Source organism: Kogia breviceps, chromosome 1, assembly GCF_026419965.1.
Source record: "Kogia breviceps isolate mKogBre1 chromosome 1, mKogBre1 haplotype 1, whole genome shotgun sequence".
NCBI lineage: Eukaryota > Metazoa > Chordata > Mammalia > Artiodactyla > Physeteridae > Kogia > Kogia breviceps.
This window is the reverse complement of record NC_081310.1, coordinates 165,293,172-165,316,073: the sequence shown is the minus strand read 5'-3', so window position 1 is coordinate 165,316,073 and position 22,902 is coordinate 165,293,172. Positions and strand designations below refer to the sequence as shown.

Sequence of the window (22,902 nt, the reverse complement as noted above, 5' to 3'; positions counted from 1 at the left end):
ACATATGGTCATCTTATTTTTGATAAAGGAGGCAAGAATATATAGTGGAGAAAAGACAGCCTCTTCAATAAGTGGTGCTGGGAAAACTGGACAGCTACATGTAAAAGAATGAAATTAGAACACTCCCTAACATCATACACAAAAATAAACTCAAAATGGATTAAAGACCTAAATGTAAGGCCAGACACCATAAAACTCTTAGAGGAAAACATAGGCAGAATACTCTCTGACATAAATCACAGCAAGATCCTTTTTGACCCACCTCCTAGAGAAATGGAAATAAAAACAAAAATAAACAAATGGGACGTAATGAAACTTAAAAGCTTTTGCACAGCAAAGGAAACCATAAACAAGACAAAAAGACAACACTCAGAATGGGAGAAAATATTTGCAAATGAAGCAACTGACAAAGGATTAATCTCCAAAATATACAAGCAGCTCATGCAGCTCAATATCAAAAAAAGAAACAACCCAATCCAAAAATGGGCAGAAGAGCTAAACAGACATTTCTCCAAAGAAGATATAGATTACCAACAAACATGAAAGTATGCTCAACATCACAAATCATCAGCAAAATGCAAATCAAAACTTTACTGAGATATCACCTCACAACGGTCAGAATGGCCATCACCAAAAAAATCTAGAAACAATAAATGCTGGAGAGGGTGTGGAGAAAAGGGAACCCTCTTGCACTGTTGGTGGGAATGTAAATTGATACAGCCACTATGGGGAATAGTAAAAAGGTTCCTTAAAAAACTAAAAGTAGAACTACCATACGACCCAGCAATCCCACTACTAGGCATATACCCTGAGAAAACCATCATTGAAAAAGAGTCATGTACCACAATGTACATTGCAGCTCTACCTACAATAGCCAGGGCATGGAAGCAACCTAAGTTTCCATAGACAGATGAATGGATAAAGAAGATGTGGCACATATATACAATGGTATATTACTCAGGCATAAAAAGAAACGAAATTGAGTTTTTTGTAGTGAGGTGGATGGACCTAGTCTGTCATACAGAGTGAAGTAAGTGAGAAAGAGAAAAACAAATACCGTATGCTAACACATATATATGGAATCTAAAAAAAAAGGTTCTAAAGAACCTAGGGTTCGGACAGGAATAAACGCGCAGACATAGAGAATGGAGTTGACACGGGGAGGGGGAAGGGTAAGCTGGGACGAAGTGAGAGAGTGGCATGGACATACATACACTACCAAATGTAAAATAGATAGCTAGTGGGAAGCAGCTACATAGCACAGGGAGATCAGCTCTGTGCTTTGTGTCCACCTAGAGGGGTGGGATACGGAGGGTGGGAGGGAGATGTAAGAGGGAGGAATATGGGGATATATGTATAAGTATAGCTGATTCACTTTGTTATACAGCAGAAACTAACACACCATTGTAAAGCAATTATACTCCAATAAAGATGTTAAAAAAATCACAAATCCTTATTGATTTAAAATAAAAGTACTCTTTGACTTACAACCAATGATGTAACCTTTAAAAACAAGTGTGAAATTCAATGTTTAGGAAAAAAAAATTATTTAACACCAAACTGGCAAATAATGTTGCACCTTTACCATAACTGTGATCAGTCCTGTGCTCCTCACATCAGTATCTAATCTACAACACTCACACCCTCTGCACCCAAGCACAAAGTGAAGGCTCTTGCACAACATCCACAACTTAAAGATGTGGTAATTTCAATTCCAGCAGGCACTGCCTCAGATTGGTATTTAACTTCAATCTGGCACTGTATAACTCCCATAATATCTCATGTTATGTTGAAAAGAGCTTTGGATCCTTAAGGGTCAAAAGACCTGAGTCTGAGTTCTGGTTCTCCACTTACAGGTGAGGTAACAAAGGGCCTGACATTTAAAACTCTCAGCGTCCTCAGTTTCTAGAAGGGAGACTGGTAGTTAAGTTCACAGGCCCTCAAGCTAGACTGCCTAGGTCTGAATTCTAGTTCTACCATGAATTAGCTGTGTGATCCAGGGCAAGCTACATAACTTCTCCAAGCCTCAGTCTTCTTAATTTTCTAAGATGAGAATAATTACCGTTTCTACTTCACAGAGATTTATAAATATTAAATGAGTTAATCTATGTAAAGCACACATAATAATGTCAGTCGCATGACAAGCATTATGTGTGATATTCTACAGGTCATGGAAGCCTTCTGTGCCAGCTGAACCATAATTCTGGTCCCTGTATTGCTATTCTTGCTTCCTAGGTTGCCTTTCTCCTGTGCCTAGTATTTAATCACCTATTAGACTTTTAAGACTCAGTTTAGGAACCACCTTGCCTAAAAAGCCATTCCTATCCGTTCCCACCCTCCTGGAGACGTAACCCTTTTCTTCTTAAGTGCTTCCACTCTACTATGTACAGATCATCTCTACCTTTACAGGCTGTGTTGTGCATTTATTTAAATGTCTATTTCCTATGAGTTCCTTGACTGTCACTGCTGTATCCCCAGTACTTGACACAACTCCCGTCAGATGCTAGGCACTCAATCAGTGCTCTGTGGAATGAGCATCTGTGAACCTCACAACAACCCTGTGGTAAGACTCAAGCTCAAACATTAGAACCCAGGTCACTAGGTTCACAGAGGTTTCTGCTCTCAGTGAGGCTCTGGGTGATAATCATGAACATAACCATCCATGATACCAGGCAGCCTGTCAAATGTCTCAGTGTCACTACCACGACTCTGGGTGATGGGAATCAAGGCAAAGACGCGTTAGCCACTCAAGATTTAGAGGGGGTGTTCATGGCATCCCAGACCTGCCTCCGTCATAGCACTCACTGCCTTCTCCCTTTGTAAACTGGTAAGATAAAACACCGTATCATAACTGATCTCTCAGCCAGACCTTATTGTATTTCACAGAATAAATGAACGAAGGACTTAAGTGTAAAGGACTAGGCACTGTGCTCAGGGCGTCTGGTCCTGGGTCTGGTGCTCACTCGCTGTGACTTCTAGCAGATCCTCCCCTCCCTGAAACTCAGGTTTCCCCATCTGTTGCACGAGGTGGCTGGCTCGGATTCTCCCCGAGCTTCCTTCTAGTTCGGGCACTTGGCTCTGCGGCCGGGTCGGGCAGGCACTCGAGCTGGCGACTCAGACTCTGCACCCCCGCCAGCCGCTCAGGCCCTCTTTAACCAGGCTCGAGGAGCCCGCCTCCCTCCGGTGCAGCGAGGCCCGGCGGCCCCCACCGCGCAGCTCACCCCGCCAGCCAGCTCGTGCGCGGCCTGGCAGCGCACCAGCCGCAGCTTTACCTCAGGTCCCCGCGCCTCACAACCGCTCGCTCGGATGGCTCCCCACGCCGCCGCCGACTGACAGCCCAAAGGCGCAGGCGCGCGATGGCCGGGCAGATCGATGGGACGAGCTGGGCAGGCCCGCGGAGAAGGAACGAGCACCGAGTGATAGATGCCGGCCAAGAAGGGCACGGCGGGGAGGAGGGGAGGAGGAGAGGAGCTGGGGCGGCGGGGGGCGCCTGAGCCTTTTCGTTCGTTCACACATCACCAAGGCCCATTGAGCGTCCCTCACAGGGCAGGGGAACTAGTCACAGCCTCTTGCTTCAGGCATTTCTTCTAGGACCTGGCCTCAACTGCCACTCTGCGAAAAGAGAGCTCTTTGGGAGCTGCGGTTTGGGGCTAGCCAGTGGAGAACTCACCAAGGATTGCCAAGGTTTTCTATGTCCAGTGAGGTCTAATGTGGCGACTCAGCGTTGGCTTTCTGAACCAGACTATTATGGTATGGAAAACATCCACCTGTAGCCATCAAAACAGTTGGTCGGGGGTGTGGGATTAGGGAAGATCTCATTGAGATGGTGACACGAACAGTGGCTTGGAGACATTGAGTCAAATGGATATCTTGGGTAAGAGCCTTCCAAGAAGACTAGCCAGCAAGTGCAAAGGCCCTGAAGAGAGATGGAAAGTTCAAAGAACAGCAAGGAGACCAATATGGCTAAAGCAAAGTAAGCCAGGGTGAGAGTGGATGATGGCAGAGGAGGCTAGAGAGGCAATGGGGGAGAGGGTGAAGAATTCAGATCCTGTGGGTCTTGTAGGCCGTTGTGAGGACCTTGAATTATGCAGAGGAGCAGCGGTATAACAGTTTTTAAAAGGATCACTTTGGTTGCTGTGTTGAGAATAGACTCCCTGGAAGCAGGGGCAACTGCACAAGAGAACCCAAACACCTGAGTCTAGACTCCAACAGTTGTGAGAGATCATAATAAAATAATTTTTTTGTTTTAAGCAGTAAATTTTGACACATATTGTTAAGCTACATTATCTGAGGTTTTTTTTCTTTTTTTTCCTTTTTTTTTTTTTGCTTTGCTGCGTGGCTTGCGGGGATCTTACCAGGGATTGAAGCCAGGCCAGGGCAGTGAAAGCACTGAGTCCTAACCACAGGACCACCAGGGAATTCCCTAAACTACATTAGATAGCAGGAACAATGGTCATTCTCTCACAGACACATTCCTGCAATTTCCTAATTTTTTGGAAGCTTCCTCTTTTTCTATCCATCTCTTAAATATTGAGTTGCCTTAGCTCCCTGCCAGTTAGGAGGCAGAGTCTAATTTCTGCAATAAAAATAAATGAGTTTGACTTCATTCAACAATATTTATTGTGTGCCTAATATGTGCCAACCAATATCTTAGATGCTAGATGCTGGGGATACAGCAATCAATGAGAAAGATAGGACTTGTAATTTTCCCCAGACTTTCTGCCAGAAGAATAGGAGCTCAGCTTAGAACTTACTAAGAAAAAGTCCTGAGCCACATCCATAAAACCAGCCTATCCCTGCCCTGCCTCTCCTTCACTTTAGAATGCTGGTGATGAGTTATTGGAAAATTATTTGTTTTAACTCAAAACACTGAGTTGGTAAAAGGGAGCCGAGCCGTGAAGTGATTGATTTGGCCACAAGAGACCTGAAACTTGACTACCCTTTCCTTATGCAGCAAGATTCTCTCTCTCCTTGATATTAGCCCAAGCAAGCAGAAGTCTTGGGAATTATAGCATGGTTTTGAGGTAAGAACTAGTTATGAAGTAAGAACAGCATTCAACTTCATATCTGTCATCCATTTTTTTAATTTTAATTTTATTTATTTATTATACAGCAGGTTCTTATTAGTTATCTTTTTTATACATGTTAGTGTATACATGTCAATCCCAATCTCCCAATTCATCCCACCCCCACCCCCACACACTTTCCCTTCTTGGTGTCCATATGTTTGTTCTCTACATCTGTGTCTCTATTTCTTCCTTGCAAACCAGTTCATCTGTACCATTTTTCTAGATTCCACATATATGCGTTAATAAACGATATTTGCTTTTCTCTTTCTGACTTACTTCACTCTGTATGACAGTGTCTAGGTCCATCCACGTCTCTACCAATAACCCAGTTTCGTCCCTTTTTATGGCTGAATAATACTCCATTGTATATACGTACCACATCTTCTTTATCTATTCATCTGTCGATGGGCATTTAGGTTGCTTCCATGACCTGGCTATTGTAAATAGTGCTTCAATGAACATTGGGGTGCATGTGTCTTTTTGAATTATGGTTTTCTCTGGGTATATGCCCAGTAGTGGGATTGCTGGGTCATGTGGTAATTCTTTTTTTAGTTTTTTAAGGAACCTCCATACTGTTCTCCATAGTGGCTGTATCAATTAACATTCCCACCAACAGTGCAGGAGGGTTCTGTCATTCATTTTAAATGCACATGTTTAAACTAGCAAATGTTTTCAGGGAGCTAGAGGACTTTTTCCTCTAGTGGAGGAAAGTAGTTGAGGGATTACTTCAGTTTAAACTCACTTTAAATTATTCCCTTAGGGCAGCAGTTCTCAAACGTTTTGGTCCCTGGACCCTTTACACTCTTAAAAATTATTGGGTGTAAAGCAACTATACTCCAATGAAAATTAGTTGAAAAAAATTATTGGGGGCTTCCCTGGTGGCACAGTGGTTAAGAATCACCTGCCAATGCAGGGGACACAGGTTTGAACCCTGGTCCGGGAAGATCCCACATGCCACGGAGCAACTAAGCCCATGCGCCACAACTACTGAGCCTGTGCTCTAGAGCCCGCGAACCACAACTACTGAGCCCTTATGCTGCAACTACTGAAGCCCACGTGCCTAGAGCCCATGCTCTGCAACGAGAAGCCACTGCAATGAGAAGCCCATGCACCACAAGGAAAAGTAGCTCCTGCTCGCCACAACTAGAGAAAGCCCGCGCTCAGCAACGAAGACCCAATGCAACCAAAAATAAATAAATAAAATAAATTTCTTAAAAAAAAATGATTAGGAACCCCAAAGAACTTTTGTTTGTATAGATTGTATCTGTTGATATCTACCATATTAAAAATTCAAACTGAGAAATTTTAAAAACAGTAATTCATAAAAATTGAAACAATTAAACCTATTACATGGTAACAGTAACATTCTAATGAAAACATAACTATGTTTCCAAAGCAAAAAAATTAGTGAGAAGAATGCAATGGTTTCACCTTTTTGCATGTCTCGTTAATGTCTGGCTTAATAGAGAACAGCTGAATTTTCTCATCAGTTGTGATACGTTGTTTTGGGTGATGAAAACCCAACCTCACACAGATACATCATTGGAAAAGGGAAAGATATTTTAATAGCCTTTGTCAGATAATGTGGGTATTCTTTGATACTACACACCAAACTCAGTAAGTGGTAGTTTGTTGAAGATTAGTTGCAATGTAGAATCATTTATATCAATGGCCATTTTGTACTCTAATACTTGCACTTTGAATGGGCATTTTACCCATGCATGATTTTGCAACTTGATGCATTGATCATTTGTAAAATACTGGTTCACTAGGTTATGTAGATCTTCCCAATGTTGACTCATTATACAATATTTTTAAAGTCACATTTGTTAATATCACCACCAATCTCATTAGAAAAGTCCTTAAGAATGTTGGCAAGCTTGTGATGACAAATACAAGTTTCCCAGACTTCTGATTTTCTCTTGAAAGCTCAAATATTATCATTGTTAGTGGTTTTCCTTGAAGTGACTGGCTTACTTCACTCATTTTGATAATTTTTTGTCTACAGTTTGTCAGTTGTTCTTTCAAGTAAATATAGTGTTTTGTGAAAAAAGCAGTAGTTCAAAAATCAAACAATGGCCCAAGTGCTTTTCTAGAGACAACTATCATACTTCTTTCATATATGCACAGAAGTTTTACATGTGTACTTCCTGTTTCATCACATAGAATATTAAAAAGATGTGTACTCAAGGACAAAGATTTAATAAAATTATTTTATTGCCTCATCAAAGACATTAAGTGAAACTTACTTTGTTTTATTTTTTTAATTTTAATTTTTATTTTTATTGCAAGTGTGTGGCAGTGAAGAATACAGTGACTATTAATGCAGTTTGGTATCTCTGATTTGATTGATGCTAAAGCACCAGCAGTTTTATCCACCATTGCTTTTGTACCATCAGTGTAGATATCAGTGCAGCAAAAGAGGCAGATAGTGTTTTAGTATTATTATAAAAATAGCCTTGACCTGATAGATCCCCTGAAAGGGTCTTGGGGATTCGCTGAGGTCCACGGAGCTTACTTTAAGAACTGCTGCCTCATGGACTTCCTGCTGGTTCTCACTGCTTCTAGTCCTTACATTATGGCACTCACCACAAAGGATTGTCATCTCTTTTTTCATGTCTTCTGTATCACACTAGGAGCCCCCTGAGGACAAAGGCTCTATCTTATTTACTTCTCTCTCCACAGATCCTAGCACAGGATCTGGGACATGCTAAGTAATAATATTAAACAAATTAGAAATTTCTCAGAAATTTCCCCTTGTCCTCCCATTTGGTGGTAGGAAAGCTGGGCTGAGGGCCTGGGTCACTGACATCTCTTCTTCAAAACACTTATTTTCACTAAGTCAATCTACATTATTAGCCCTCATGCCTAGCCTCATTCTTATTATTTACTTTTAATTATTAATTACACAGGAAGTATTTAATAAATGCTTATTGAATACAGGCTATTCCTTATAATGTTTGTTTCCTGTTCACATTTCTTCCCTAAGGGACATTTATGTGCATGTGTTTGTATGTGGTGGGGAAACAGTTTAAGAAGGTCAAGCTCTAAAGTTCTCTTTAAACTATGGGAGACAAAAGAAACCTTTCAAAAGTTGGGTCTTGGCTCAGAAATACTCTTCCCACGGTCTGCAAGAGATCTCTCTTTGGGAATTTACTGGCCACATCACAATATTCATCTACTCCATCTGGCTGAGGACTTGTCAGTGGGGCAGGGGATTATTATTTTTAGAGTGCTGAGTAAAAGATAAAAGTGAAAAGAGAAACTCTACTTTGGCAACCAATTGCAGGTCTCAAAATATTTGTGTTTTATTTTTGTACATAAGCCCAGCAGTTTCCTAATAGATTCATGACAAGTTAGAGAGCAAATGATGCTCCAGTGTTTACATAAAGAGCTTGGAAAGAAACTTCATTAACTAGGAATTCAATATTTCCTTTCAAGCACACAGAATTTTCATTGTTGGTGGTTTTGAAGGTCAGAATCTGGACATTTATGCTCTAAACTGATGGGCCAACTTTAAAAATAAGTGATTTAATCAATTTTTAAATTTTCTTCCTTTATTGAAAAGCTTTTCAGATGGCTGATTTTCCTTGTTTTTAAATTGGAAAGTATGGTTTATTAGCTACAGTTCATTTATTTATTGAACAACTATTTATTGAGTGACTACTATGTACCAAGAATAGTTTTAGGCTCTTAGGATATATTAGTGAACAAAAAAGGATCCAGGGCTTCCCTGGTGGCACAGTGGTTGAGAGTCCGCCTGCCGATGAAGGGGACACGCGTTCGTGCCCCGGTCCGGGAAGATCCCACATGCCGTGGAGCGGCTGGGCCCGTGAGCCATGGCCGCTGAGCCTGCGCATCCCGAGCCTGTGCTGCGCAACGGGAGAGGCCACAACAGTGAGAGGCCCGCATATCACAAAAAAAAAAAAAAAAAAAAAAAAAAAAAAAAAAAAGATCCAGCCTTCGTTGTAGCAGGGAGAGACAGCATAAATTATAAGGAAGTTTAAATAATAAATGAGTAAACTGTACCATATACTAAAAGGTGATAAGTACTTTGGGAATACAAAGAAGTTAGGCAGGGAGGAGGGACAGGGAGAGAGAGAACACCATATTGACAGCATAAAGTCTTAGAATTTTATAGAGGTTATTGAAATGTGTGATCTATGTCTCATTGAAATCTTTCCACAACTTAAAAAAATATATTTTATTTATTTATTTATTTGGTTGTGCCAGGTCTTAGTTGCGGCTTGAGGGCTCCTTAGTTGCAGTTCACCAGCTTAGTTGTGGCATGCAAACACTTAGCTGCAACATGCATGTGGGATCTAGTTCCCCGACCAGGGATCAAACCCAGGCCCCCTGCACTGGGAGCACAGAGTCTTAACCACTGCACCACCAGGGAAATCCCTTTCCACAACTTTCTATCTAATAAATTTAGAAATAGATACAAAAGGAACAGGTGACATCAGTAAAAAAGGTGAAGTTCCTCCAAAAATTCTCTCCTCCCTAAAAGCAAATTGTCAGAATCAACTTGGATCATGTTGGATGTGCATCCATGAATGAACAATCATGTCACTTTTTAAAGTCTGCTGGTAATTAGTCACTGCACATCTCTTATTCAGTTCATTCATAGACAGCAAAGAATGTAGTTGTGTTGCTTCCTTGTCTTCCAGTGATAAACCCATGTGACATAAAAAAAAAAGAATAATTGAGAATTGGCCAACAAAATAAAAGTGCAGCAAATAAATGAGAAGTGATAGTGCTGGAAGTGAAATTCAAATTGAGCATAAATGGAGTCGTATCATAGGGAAGTTAACACTTCTGTCTTGAAAGAGTATAGATATGCAACCAGAAGGACTTAGTGAGGGCAAGCTTATCCACGTAAACGAGGAAAGTGGCTGTGACAAAAAGGATGAAAGTGTCCCAGAGGAAGTGATGTCAGCAACAACTTCACATGAAAGGAATTCTCAGAGAGATTTCATTAGATTGAAAGTACAAAGAATAAAATGTTGGAAGGTGATCCAAACTTAGAAAGGGGTATGACCATTCACCAAGACTTAGAGTAGATGCTTGCTCCATATTACTAGAAAAAAGAGGCAAGCACTATTCAAACTACTCTTGATAAGCGTTTTACAAAGAAAGAAATTTAATTCCTAAATCTTCTAAATTCTTTAGATTTCAATGTACTAAATAAAAATTAGTTTTACTAGTTTTTCGTTTCCTTGTACATTTATAATTGTAGGAGAGTTTTTAATGTTTTAACAAAACATTTGTCATGGAAGAGTGGTAATTTCCCCCATTGATTATTATTTTTAAAAGTTATTTATTTATGTGCTTATTTATTTACTTTTGGCTGCATTGGGTCTTCGTTGCTGTGCGCGGGCTTTCTCTAGTTGCAGTTAGCGGGGGCTACTCTTTGTTGTGGTGCGCGGGCTTCTCATTGCGGTGGCTTCTCTTGTTGCGGAACACGGGCTCTAGGTGCGCGGGCTTCAGTAGTAGAAGCATGTGGGCTTGGTAGTTGTGGCTCACAGGCTCTAGCGCGCAGGCTCAGCAGTTGCAGCGCACGGGCTTTGCTGCTCTGCGGCATGTGGGATCTTCCTGACCAGGGATCAAACCTGTGTCCCCTGCATTGACAGGTGGATTCTTAACCACTGTGCCATCAGGGAAGCCCCTCCCCCCCACTTGATTATTAAGATCTCTTTGCATGGTTTCAAAGTGCAGGATCATTTTTACAGCCTGGCTCTATTGTGCAAAATGAAGATTTCTTATATATTAAAATTTAGCATACAGTGATGGTAAGCATGTGAAAACACAGCATTTCAAAGCAATGGTAAAGGATAGGTACTTCACAAAAGGAAGCTGAGGGACTTCCCTGGTGGTCCAAAGGGTAAGACTCTGCGCTCCCAATGCAGGGGGCCTGGGTTTGATCCCTGATCAGGGAACTAGATCCCGCATGCATGCCACAACTAAGAGTTTGCATGCCACAGTGAGAAGTGTGCATGCCACAACGAAGATCCCGCGTGCCACAACTAAGACCTGGTGCAGCCTAAATAAATAAATATTTTTTTTTAATTACTGTTAAAAAAAAAAGGAAGCTGAGGAAACTGGCAAAGGATTTGGAAAACCTGTGGCTGTTGTCCGTGGTCAACATGTGGTTAAGCCAGGATATGAATATAGGCAAGCTAGAGAATGTGCTCCTAACTAGTATACTATATTGCCTTCCTGTGGTGTGTATCCAATATATGGTTTCTTCCATAAAGAAAAAGAATTTTAATTCATAAAAATTTAAAATTTTGTATATTAGGAAAGAACATATATGAAATTAAATGGCAAAGTACAGACTGGAAAAACATATTTATAACACCTGACACAACAAGGGGGTTAATATACAGGACATAGTGCCTTAGTTAACATGTCAGTAGGCTTTGGAGCTGGCAGACAACAATCCAAATTGTAGCTTCATCACTTACTACTTACGTGACCCTGGGCAAGTTACTAATTAATCTTTGCTCTAGGTTTTTCATCTGGAAATGGGCTTAATAATAGTACTTACTTCATAGAGTTGCTGAGAAGATAAAACAAGATAACATATGTATAGCATCTAGCACAGTGCTTCGCTGTGCTTATTATATTAGTACTATGCAAAGATTATTATAAATCAATAAGAAAAGAATAATGAAAACAATAGAAAAATGGACAAAAATACATAAAGAGCAGTTCATGAAGAAGAAAAACAATTGTTCAATATAGTAAATAACCAAAGCAATGAAAATTAAAAGAAAAATCATATAATTTTTATGCACATTAAACTAAATGCCCTAGGTTGGTAAGAGTTTAGGAAATAGATACTAAAGGGAGTGAAAACTGATACATCCTCCCTAGAGGGCAATTTGGCAGATTGATGAAGTGATTTTAGGAATTTAGTCTAAGAAAATAAATAGGTAGGCAAGGATATATGCATGAGGATTTTTTTTTTCAGTTCTTTTATTTATTTATTTATGGCTGCATTGGGTCTTCGTTGCTATTCATGGGCTTTCTCTAGTTGTGGTGCGTGGGCTTCTCATTGCGGTGGCTTCTCTTGTTGTGGAGCATAGGCTCTAGGCGCACGGGCTTCAGTAGTTGTGGCTGGTGGGCTCAGTAGCTGTGGTTCACGGGCTCTAGAGCGCAGGCTCAGTAGTTGTGGTGCACGTGCTTAGTTGCTCCATGGCATGTGGGATCTTCCCAGACCAGGGCTCAAACCCATGTCCTTTTCATTGGCAGGCGGATTCTTAACCACTGCTCCACCAGGGAAGTACCTGAATGAGAATGTTTATTGTAACATTTGTAATTTTCAATACGAAAATTTGTAAACAACCTTAATGTCCATCTGTAGAGGGTTTTAAATGAATAAAAGTTATGAAATTCCTTACAATGTAATACAATGCAGCCAATAAAAATAATGGTTAAAATGAGTATCCGCCTTGTTCCAGTGACCATCATTTCCTGCTTGGATTCCTCCTTGCCTCCAGTTTCTCTCCCTGTCAACTCATTCTTTACGCAGCTGCCAAAGGCAAATCTAATCATGTCAGTCCCTTGCTTAACCCTCTCATGGCTGCTCAATGCAAAACCCTCAAAGAGCCTCCAAGACTGGAGTCTTAATCTCTTTCTTCCCTTCACACTCCAGTTAACATGTTTCTCAGCTGGCCTTTGTACCGTTATTCTCCCTAAGGATGTAGCATTTCTCTGAGCCACTTTGGTTAGAATCATCCTGCTCTGTCTTTCAATGAAACCCTTCATTTCTCCTTTGGAGCGCTTACGTAAATGTTATTAAATGTTGTTTATGCCATTATCTATTTAATATATGTCTTTTCCATTAAAGGTTAAATCCCAAGAGGGCAAAAATTATCTGTTTAGCCACCGTTTTAGCCATTGCACCTAGTGTGGTGCCTGACATAGCCGTTCCATGCAGTCACTGAATGAATGAATGAATGAAGAGCAAGCTACAAAATATACAGTGGGACTCCAGTTTGGTAAAAGAGGGACCAAGGACTCGTGTGGCCGGTACCAGACAGAAATGGAGTACCTCCTGCAGGTGCGTGCTTGCCACGCCCTTCCCTTAAGAGGAGAGAAGGGGGAAGGCGCGCCCGCCCGGCACGGCAAGGCCCGGGCGGCACAAGGCGGCGGGAGCTTGGCGGGAAAGCCGAGCTGCGGGGGAGTCGCGGCCTCTGGGGCTCTTGCGCCTCCAGCTCCCTGGGCGGAAAGGGGCTGCCGGAGGAGGGGACACGTCTCCTGTGGACTACCCAAGGCGTAGGGGTCGGGGAGCCGTAAGGCGAGTGCTGACGGCGAGGCTCATCTGGAGTCAGACTCCGAATTACGGGGAGACAGGCTTTGGGGCGCGCACAGCCCCAGGGGAGGGGCTCAAAGCCAAGGCCGAGTTTCCCGCCAGGGCAGCGTCAGGGCGCGCCCTAGAGGACGGCGTGGAGAAGCGATGGGAGAGCGCGACTTCTGGGGGGGCGGGGGGTGGGACTCTATCCGCAGGGATGCTCTTCTAGACTGCACCTTAGCTGTGAGGTACCTGGAGGCGGCGTGGGTGGGTGGCAGTGTCGCTGCCTCCTCTTCTATCACATCCTGATTTGGGTGTCTCTCAGCCATTGCAAGGCTCTGTCCTCTAGGAGGTCAGATTCTTCTGCCCACCTGGCTACTGAAGGTGGACTTCCGTCCTCTAAATCACCACACCCATCCCGGAAGATGCCAGTCCAGCTTTCTTTCCCCCTTCTGGGCAGAGGATGCCTTATTTTCCTGCTTAGCTCCAGATTTCATCTCTGCCATTGAGAAGCCCCACCACTCCCACGTTGACACACATCTCCTTTGCTCCCAGCAGGACCCTGAAGTCCTGGAACAGTCTTCTTTAACATCCCTCGGGAGCCCAATAAACGCACTCTGAAGGAATGAAGTCATCCATTTATTCAACTTTCCCATGTACGATAGCTTCTCTGATGGAGTGTCACGGAGGCCCTTAATGGAGGGAGGGCTGGGGCAGGGACGTGCATAAAGCCTAGGAGGAGGTTTAAAGTCTAGGCTTTATTTTAGAGTTGGGTAAAGAGGAGCTATTGAAGATTTCAGAGAGGACATAACTGGCCTTAACCTGTGCAAAGCCTTGGGGATAAGACAGCAGACAGGGAGTCAGGCTGGAGGTGATGCAGAAGTGATGAATATGGGGTGGTAGTGGTAGTATAGTTTTAATGTTGAATACATGTATGTTCTGAGCCAGAGACGGTGGTGGCACTTTGTCAGTTGAGACTTAGTTGGAGAAAGAAAGTCAGAACTCACACCTTGGGGTTGGAGGGAGAGGAGGAAAAGACAAATATGTGAGGGAGAGGGTGTTCAGCACTTTCTTCATTCTTGGTTCAGGTGACCGAGGATGGCCATCATTCCCTATCCATCCCTGGAGCCTTGTTCGGGGAGGAGCCTCCATCCTCCCCTCTCCCCCTGAGTTTTTAGCTTTGAGTCCAGGCTGAAACCAGAGAAGAACAAGAAAAGAAAAAAATGAGCTGAAAACTGAAGCAAAGTCCACGGGGTGGGGAGCTAGAAGGCCCCCTTCAAGTAGCTCAGGCCTGGCAGCTTGTGCTGGGCTTGTGGAAGATTCCTCTCACAGATGCGAAATAATGCTGGAAACAACCCGAGCACGTGTAGGGCTTGAGGGTCTGCGGGGCTGGGCCACCAGTGTCAACCCACTGCTCCACTCCAACTGCACCCAAGGGCAGAGTGTGCTGGTTTCCTGGGCGAGGCTGAGTGGGACCCGCGCAGGAGCAGTCCTGCCAGCCCGCGGCTGCCCCCTGGCGCCGACTCACTCCTCCCAAGGGCTCATGTCGGTGTCGATGGCCACACAGTTGTATGCAGCGTAGCGGAGCTTCTCCTCACACACCTTGGCACTGCAGGGGGCAGGGAGCTGATCAGTGCCAGGTGTAGAGGTCCCTCCATCACAACCAGGGGCTTTTTGGCTCCAATTTGTGCACCCAGTACCTGAAGCCCTCCTCCACCCTAGGATGCCACCCCCCGACCCCCCAATCCCCAGGCTGGAACCTAGGACACCCACCTGGCATAGTGCGGTAGGAAGAGGGTGCTGGAGCAGGTGGAAGACTCAGGCAGTGCATCTGTGGTCTCATAGCTGGGGGCATGGAGGGACCAAAGATCAGAAAGAATTGCAGGGGCACAGGGCAGGGGTCTGACACGTGAATATGTTTGTGGGGCAGGGCAGAAGGCCAGCCACAGCCTCTTTCGACTGGACCTCCCCCCCCCATCCTCACTCACCCCAACTTATCTGGGTAGATGTAGATCCGAGCTGGCAGACGGCTGCGGCCTGTGACAAAGCGCAGGAAGCGGCTCCGGTCCTCTAGATGGAGGAGAAGGAAATCAGTGCCTGTGTGCTGATGGTGGAAGAAGTTCTTCAGCTTCCGCCCTGTCTCTGTATCCCATGAGTGGAGTCTGAATCCAGACATTACTCTTCCCTTTCCACTGACCGTTGGTGAAGTTGTTCAGTGCCTCCCAGAAATACTGCACCCGTGTGTCAGCTGGCTCGAAGTCCTCAAACCGGGCTGGTGGGGACAAAACCAGACGGAATTAATTCTTAGGTCCTTAAGCCCCACCCCGGGACTGCACTGCCCTGCCCCACACTCACTGAGCTTGCGCAGAGCATCCACAGTGACCTCTGGGTCTCCGCACACCTTCTTCTCCAACTCTTGCCACGTTAGCAAGTCCAGCACAGCCTGTGGCACCACCTTCAGCAGACCTGCTTGCATGGCTGACACCTGTGGAGGAGGGAAAGGGCCTGGCTGGGGAAGAGGGCACAACTCCCAGCTCAGTGTGTGGTGGGGACCCTTTGCCTCCGCTCATGGAGACAATGCGTCTCTGTACTTCACTGATCAGCAGGAAGGTAGGGCAGATGGATGGTGGGGGCCGGAATTCTTGGGACAGGGTTCTGGCGGCCTATCAGGCTGGGCTCTGGCTATAAGAAGCCCAAAGCTCCCTGTTCCACTGGCCTCTGGGTAGTACCTGCTCCTTGCTCTCCTCTAGCCGTGCCTTCTGCACCATTTGGATGAAACGGGAACGGTCCTCAAATCCCACCACGATGCCCGCACCCCCAGGGATCAGCTCCACCACCTGCTGGTCACTCAGCACAGTGGTGAACGTTAGCTCCTTTCCAAATTTGAACTCAAATGTCTCCTTGTCCATTCCTTCCATCACTTCCAGGAGCTTTACCTGGGGGTTGAAGAGAGGCAGGAAGGTCATCTTTTCATTGTGGAGACAGTCCTTGTTTTTCCTCAAGAAGCTCACAGGGAAGCAGGAGAGGCAGCCAGGCAAGGCAGTCCTCACGCAGGCAATGAGGGCAGTGAGGGGGTTAGTACAAGGGCTGTAAAAGCATCAAGACAATGCCTAACTGGGCTTGGAGAGCAGGGGAGGTGTCCTGGAGGAAGTGGCAGCTAAGCTGAGACCCAAATGATGGCTGGGAATTGGCTGGGCCACCAGGAAGTCAGGAGAGAGAACATCTTGGAAAAAGGTGGAAAGAGCAAAAGGCCTTAGAAATCTGTCTGGCTGGAGCCTGATCATGAACCAGGTGTCCAGAGATACAGGGGTCATGTAAGGCCTTTCCAGACTCTGCATTTTATCCTAAGTCCAGAGTGAATTTACTGAAGGGTTTAAACAGGGAGAGTGAAATGAATTACTCTGGATGCTGGAGATCAGATGGGTAAGAATGTTGACAGGAACACTGATAACTTTTGCAGCCAGTGGTTGGGTCAGAAATGAAAGTGGCTGAACCAGAGGGAAAGTAGTGAGATGGAAGAAGTGGACAGATTCCAGAGGCAGATGTGACAGAATGTGGGAGGTGAGGGAGGAGTGCAGAATGATCCTGAAAGGGCTTGGCATGGGGAGGAGTGGGTGGTGGTGTCACTGTGAGACAGGGAGCCCTAGAGGGCAGTAGACTGGGGAGAGGATGAAGAGTGTATTGATCCTGAGGTGCCATCTTGGGACAGATGTCCAGCAGGTAAATGCACATATAGCTCCAGGCTTAGGAAAGAGATTGGGGCTAGAGATAAGGAAGTAGGGGTCACCAGAATAGTGACAGTAGTTGAAGCTACCGGAGTACATGGGATTGGAGAGGGAGCACGTATGTGGTAATAGAAGGTTCAGGACAGCCCTGGGGAGCAGCAACCTTGGGGGCTGGGCAGAGGAAACACTGGTTCTAGGCCCTAACTCACCAGCACAGAGTCCACAGCTGGGAAGTCCTTGCTCCAGCTCACCTCCTCACCAGAGAGCTGCTTCCACACGAAACCAGGCAGAGCCAGGACCTGTGAGACAAATACTACTGTCTTCTCTCCCTGAGCTTCCCAGGTTTGGCTGGCTCTTCTTCCTTCCAAGAGCCAAGATTAATCTGGTGGGGTGCAGAATAGGCTACTCACCAGGAACTCCTTACCCCGAAGGGCAGCCCCCATCAGCTGTCCGATCCACTCGTACTTGGCAAAGTCTCGGCAGGAGGGGTTGGGCACATACATATCCCGGGCCTCACCCGTGCCATTGCCCTGTCCCCGAGACAGAGCTGTCAGCACAGCATGGGATGGGCCCTACTTTGTTGCCCCAGATGCCTCAGAGACTTCCCTGAACACCTTCCACTGGGGACCCTGAATGATCCCTCTGAATATACAGTGGCTCCTCCTTCCCTGCCTGTCCAGAGGCTGCCCCAGGCAACTCAGTCTCTCCTCTGCCCCTTCTTTAGCTTAGCCCGGTACCTGGGAGGTTCGCAGAAACAGAACAGCAGAAACAATTTGGGAGGTAGGGATGGGAGATTACCTGGTTGGCTGTTCGGACAAAGAAGGGCAGAGGCACAGGGGTGTCTGCCGAGCTAGGGCACAGTTCTTCTGACATGTCTGCCAGGCTATCCCGGAAACCACCCCCTGAAATGACAGACAGATGCCCTCAGCTGGGGCACACAAGAGCCTCAGCTCCCATAATGGGGTAATAAGCAAGTCCCCTATCTGGTTAGCTGATCTCAGAAGCCTCTACCACTCGAAGTAGGGCTGGACCCTTGTTATTGTCCCTCAGGGCCTCACCTTGGTCAATGATGCCTTCTGCAATGAATTTACACTCCCACCACTGGTCATAGCGCATGGGCCACCTGTAAGTAGGAGTGGGTCTCTGTCACCACACAGGGCCAAGGCTCAGAATGATGCACCTGCCCAGAGTCCACCCAGCAGTATGGGCTACAGAGGGGTAATGGTGAGGGGACCAGAGGCAGTGCGTGGGTATACATGTGTACATGTGTACCCTGAGCAGGTCCCTCGCCCCCATGCCATACCTGTAGTCCAGGGGCTTTTCATACTTGTCAGAGGGCTTGAGGCCTTCATAAACCTGGGGGCAGGGGAAAGGGGAGGGAGTTGTGGGAAAGTCTGTGTCAAGACCTGGCCCCACTCTTGCCCAAAGACCTTGCTCAGGTCCTTGCTGGCCCAGCCCCCTAGGCCTCTTACTGACCCTCCCTCAGTCTGACCCCAGGTGGTCCAAACCTGGGTGAAGACAGCATTCTTGCAGGCAGGGTCCCTTAAGGGGCAGGCACGGTGTTCCATGGCGAGGCGCCGGTTGATGTATAGGCGTGGCATGAAGCTGGGCTTGCTGCTTTCCGAGTCACGCAGGCACTGGGCCACCAGGCCTGGCCGCTGGCGTGACAGCAGCAGGAACTGTTTCACTTGCTGGGGAGGAGAGGTGGCCAGACCAGGACCAGCAGGCAGTCAGCCTCTGTCCAGGCCCTGGTACCTTTCTCTATTCCTGGACCTAATCCCATGGTTCTAGTTCAAGCCTAGTCCATCTCTGGTCCTTGCTTCCAGTCTCTCCCTTAGTCCGGCCACCAGGGAGAGCTTTCTAAAACAAAAAATCCAACTTTGTCATTTCCTTACATAAAAACTTTCCAGTGGCTCCACTGACCAGGAACAAAGTCTGGCCCCAGGGCCGTCTGCTACCAGGGCCTGCTTCCTATCCACCTTCTCCCAGCCTCGTCCCCATGTCATACTCACATCTACGGGCAGGCTTCTCTCACGTCATTTTGAGCTGCTGGTAACTCCCAGTGTCCACCTTTTATGCAACCTGCCCTGTCCATGCTGTAACCTCTCCTCCCCGAGCTCTGTATATTTCACATGCTCTCTGGGGAATAGCACCCCAAATGCAAAATTTTGACTATTTGTATCTGGCTTTCTTCCTATGTTCCCAGAGCCCAGCAAAAACCCAGGCCTAGAGTAGGTCTAAGAACTCTCTGATGAAGAGTGAACAACTGCCTAAGCAGAAAGGGGGTGCCCAATGCCAAGACCAGCACTGCATGTGTCAGGCTCACCTTAATCTCACTGAAGGTACCCAGCGTGTGGTCCCAGGCAGGTACCAGGTGGTGCAGGACACTGTCTAGGATCTTTATGAATCTGGGGTGGGTGGGTAAAGATAACTGCAGCTAAAGAGTTTGGTATGGATGCAAGACCCCCTCACTCCCCAACTCACAGGGACAGGAGAAGGCAGGGCCCAGGGACTGCTCTGCCTCTTGAAGTGGAACAGCTTATAGTATAAGACCTTGGGGGCCTCTTCCACACAGACATACAAGGCTCAGGACGGGGGACAAGGAAGGGCCTGACTGGCCCAGGGCCACAGCCACCTCTGCAGGAGAACAGCTCTTCTGTATAGCACTTCCGGATCAGTGCCTTCCAGGCGTGGATATCGCACCAGACTGGTGGGCTGGAACAGGTCTGCATTCAGCCCTAGTTCCCGCTGTCTAGATGACTTGATCTTGACCCCTCGAAGACGCACGTCAATCCCATCATCTGGAGGAAGGAGTTAAGAGTGAGATCACTTACTGCGCCTGCTGCCTTTTTGGCTCTCAGACCTGAGAAAGGCTCCTTAATGCTCAGCCTTTTGTTACCCCTAGCTCCTAGAAACTTGGGACCTTTGGGATCCCCTCCTATAACCTGATTCTGATTATTATATTCTTCGCTAGTTCCTGTGTCCACCACTATAGTTTGGGGATGCCTGAGGGTCCCAACTCCGTTCTTCTTCCAGGTGAGCCCAAGCACTTCTATGGCTTTAAGGCAGGGCTCTTACCCAGCACCTTCCACCCGGCTTGGGACCCAAAGCTTCAGATCCTAGAGTTAGTTCAGCTATCACCTTTACCTCAACTCCAAGTCCATTTCCTCTCCACACTCACTGCCAGCTAACCCCCATCTACACACTGGGATCCCTTTCCCTCCTTAGGGCCTTAAGCCCCACCTCGGCACTCGACGATGCGGATCTCGATGACTGGGAGGTGGACGGTCATGTCCTCCAGGACACAGACATCCCCGATCAGGGTCCTGAGAGGATGAACGTGAGGCACTTTGGAGACCCCTTGTCTTCAGGGATTGCTGGGGTCTCGCTCGAACTTTTGCTTCCAACGTGGGCCAGATCCTACTGCTAGGATCGTGTCCCACCTCCCACCCCAGGCCAGTTCACTCACTCGTCAATGCTCACATCACTCAGCTTCTTCAGGTTGTCCCCTTCACCCCCATAGATCACCACCCGCTTAGGCATAAAGTTGTCATCCGTGGTATCCACCGTGAGTAGCAGCTTCCTGAAGGTTAAGAGTGTGCAGATGGGTCTTTTACACTCACAGGCATGTGGCTCACCCACCCTGTCCTACTCAGAGCCCACTCACTTCACAATGGTGCCCTTTTTCATGGTAAGCCGTACCCAGTGCTGGCACTGGGACCCATCGCTCTCCCAGTAGGTGTCCGCATTGCTGTCTGTCAGGCAGGACACATTGAACTCCTCCTGGGGAGGGGCAGAGAGGTGGAATCCGTGTTTACCCCCACTCCCTGCACTGGGGGTGTGCTTTGGGCCAGGGAGCACGAGAGAAAGTATAGTGGAGCTGGGTTAGAAGCACATCTGGTATGGGTGGAGGTGTCTAGGGGTTCCTACATGACTTCCAAGATGGGGGGTTGGACTGAGTATGGCCTGTGGGGATTCAGATTTGGCCCTGGCCTAGAGGTGAGAGTTCTGGATCTAGGGGTGGGAGGAGTCCCAGCACCCACCGTGTAGGAGGAAACGTCTATGCTCTCCACATACTGCTTCACGCTACCCAGGTTCTCATCCTCCTTGCCCAGGTGGTCGTACAAGAAGTGGATCAGGTCCTCGTCGCACTCGTAGGTCCACGTCGGGGGCACATAGCTAAGAAACCCCAAGTCCCTAATTAGGTCGGGCCCAGACCTGGAGCTCCTTCCTCCCCATCCCATTCCAGCTCACTCACAGTAGCCTTTGTACAGCTTCTGTGTATGCCTCGGCCGGCTGAGGCCTTGATCCCAGGCGATGCGAGTATGTCAGGTCCACCACCTGTTCCCATCTGTGCGCACAGAATGGGGGACGGGATGCGGAGACATCAGCGAGCAGCAGGAGACCCTGGAGCCTTCTCCAGAGCTCTAGCTCCTCTAAACGGCGCCTCCAGAAGCCCCACCCCAGCTCCCTTCAGGTTCCGCCCCTTTCTGCTGTAAACCCTGCCTCCGCTCCAGATCCCACCACCTGGGCTTTGCCACACTGGGGCACAGCAGTCTGACAGCAAGCCCCGCCCCTCCCAGTGCAGAACCTGAGCACCGGGCGGTAGTCGACTCCAAAGAGCTGCTGTTGCCGTTGGAGGTGGTCTGGAGTGTCGATGGGTACGAGCCGGGCCCCGCCTTCTGCCGGGCGGCACACCAGCAGCCAGCCTTCGTCCAGCCCGCAATCGCCCAGGTGTTCCGCCAGCTGCTCCTGCCGGGACGCGCCAGACGGGGACAGCCGTCAGGGAACTGCCGGCGGCAAGCCCTGCCCAGCCCACAGCAAAGGGCACCGAACGCTATGTCAGCTCAATATGGGGGAGGGGAGGGGAACAGCCAAGGGCTTCCCTGGTCCTGGGTCTTTTGCACCTTGGTCAGCTTCACCCAGAGCCCGTGGCCGTTGCACAGCTCCTCGCCCGTGGTGCGCACGCAGGCGCCGCGCCGGAGCTCGATGCTGTCGCGGGCGGCGCGGAGGGGCCCGGAGCCGGTACAGGTGGCCGGGCCCGTGGCTCCCACACGCAGCCCTGGGCCCTCCGCCTCCCACACTGGCAACAGCACGCGCGACGGTCCCGCCGGGTCCTTGTAAAGCTTGTAGAGCACCTCGCGCGGCACGAAAGCTAGTGCCGCCGGCAACGGCCGCCCAGCGCGGAGGCTCTTTGCTGCCTCCGCCAGGAAGCGAACGCGGCCCAGCAGCTGCCGCGGGGACTCTAGCGCCGCGCCCGGGCCCGGGCCCGCCATAGCGTGGTGGCCCAGGGAAGCCCAGGGGCGATTCGGCCCCAGGTGCTATTCGGCCCCAGGTGCTTCGGCCGGAAAGGCTGACGAAGCTTCCCACCACCTTCAGCCCCGCCTTCGGCCAGCCTTCGCCGTAAATTCTGGACTAAACGCCCCTCACGTTCCCGCCGTATTGTCCTGTGTACTGGGATACTCAATCCTGTTATCTGTTTCTGTGCCTCCCGCTCAGCCAACCAGACCCAAGTTCAGTAGTAGTTTCTACCTGAACAATCTACCCACTTCAAATCCCACTGCTACTACCATTTAATCCCCACTGCTACTACCCCATTCAAGCCACCATCCATCCTATCTAGCCCGGGAAGTTGCAACAGCTATTTCTCAGATCCTCTGGCCTTCTGTTTTGCCTTCGTGCCCCCAGTGAGTCACACTACAACCAGAAGAATCTTTAAAAATCTGTTAGATATCCTCTCAGGCTCCCCATCCTAGGGGCAGTGTGACTAAAATGTTTGGTGAAATAACCCCCTCCCCAGCTCGGCTGC

General features: G+C 47.6%; 2 protein-coding genes across 3 annotated transcripts in view; both read right to left on the bottom strand.

The window, feature by feature from the left end:
- Window positions 1-3,352, bottom strand: part of EIF2B3 (eukaryotic translation initiation factor 2B subunit gamma) — a 158,542-nt gene extending 155,190 nt beyond the window's left edge. Inside the window, exon 1 of the mRNA XM_059043067.2 lies at window positions 3,273-3,352. The gene's annotated coding sequence lies outside the window, so the exon portion shown is untranslated. The remainder of the gene's footprint in view (window positions 1-3,272) is intronic.
- Window positions 3,353-13,994: 10,642 nt separating this feature from the next.
- Window positions 13,995-22,539, bottom strand: HECTD3 (HECT domain E3 ubiquitin protein ligase 3). 2 transcript variants are annotated; one of them, XM_059042714.2, is made up of 21 exons: window positions 22,001-22,539; window positions 21,685-21,845; window positions 21,352-21,444; window positions 21,137-21,272; window positions 20,761-20,876; window positions 20,563-20,676; window positions 20,337-20,419; window positions 19,729-19,894; window positions 19,420-19,501; window positions 18,602-18,784; window positions 18,397-18,449; window positions 18,152-18,216; window positions 17,892-17,995; window positions 17,504-17,623; window positions 17,303-17,392; window positions 16,098-16,304; window positions 15,724-15,853; window positions 15,566-15,640; window positions 15,357-15,438; window positions 15,142-15,213; window positions 13,995-14,977 (listed from the first exon to the last, which is right to left on the bottom strand). In XM_059042714.2, exons 1-21 carry the CDS (start codon window positions 22,367-22,369, stop codon window positions 14,893-14,895), a joined length of 2,586 nt encoding a protein of 861 aa, XP_058898697.1. In that variant the 5' UTR covers window positions 22,370-22,539; the 3' UTR covers window positions 13,995-14,892. The 2 variants fall into 2 exon arrangements, with proteins under 2 accessions (XP_058898697.1, XP_058898707.1); XM_059042724.2 differs by having other exon boundaries at window positions 13,995-14,559; window positions 22,001-22,487.
- Between the last annotated feature and the right edge of the window lie 363 nt (window positions 22,540-22,902).

Excerpts from the sequence above, each read along its gene's own strand:
- HECTD3 (XM_059042714.2), bottom strand. The coding sequence starts at position 22,369 with ATGGCGGGCCCGGGCCCGGGCGCGGCGCTAGAGTCCCCGCGGCAGCTG. Across the intron at positions 18,450-18,601 it reads AGAATGCTGTCTTCACCCAG|GTTTATGAAGGCCTCAAGCC; the intron begins GTTTGGACCACC and ends CCCTGCCCCCAG. Across the intron at positions 17,393-17,503 it reads TTCGGGGTAAGGAGTTCCTG|GTCCTGGCTCTGCCTGGTTT; the intron begins GTGAGTAGCCTA and ends TTTGTCTCACAG.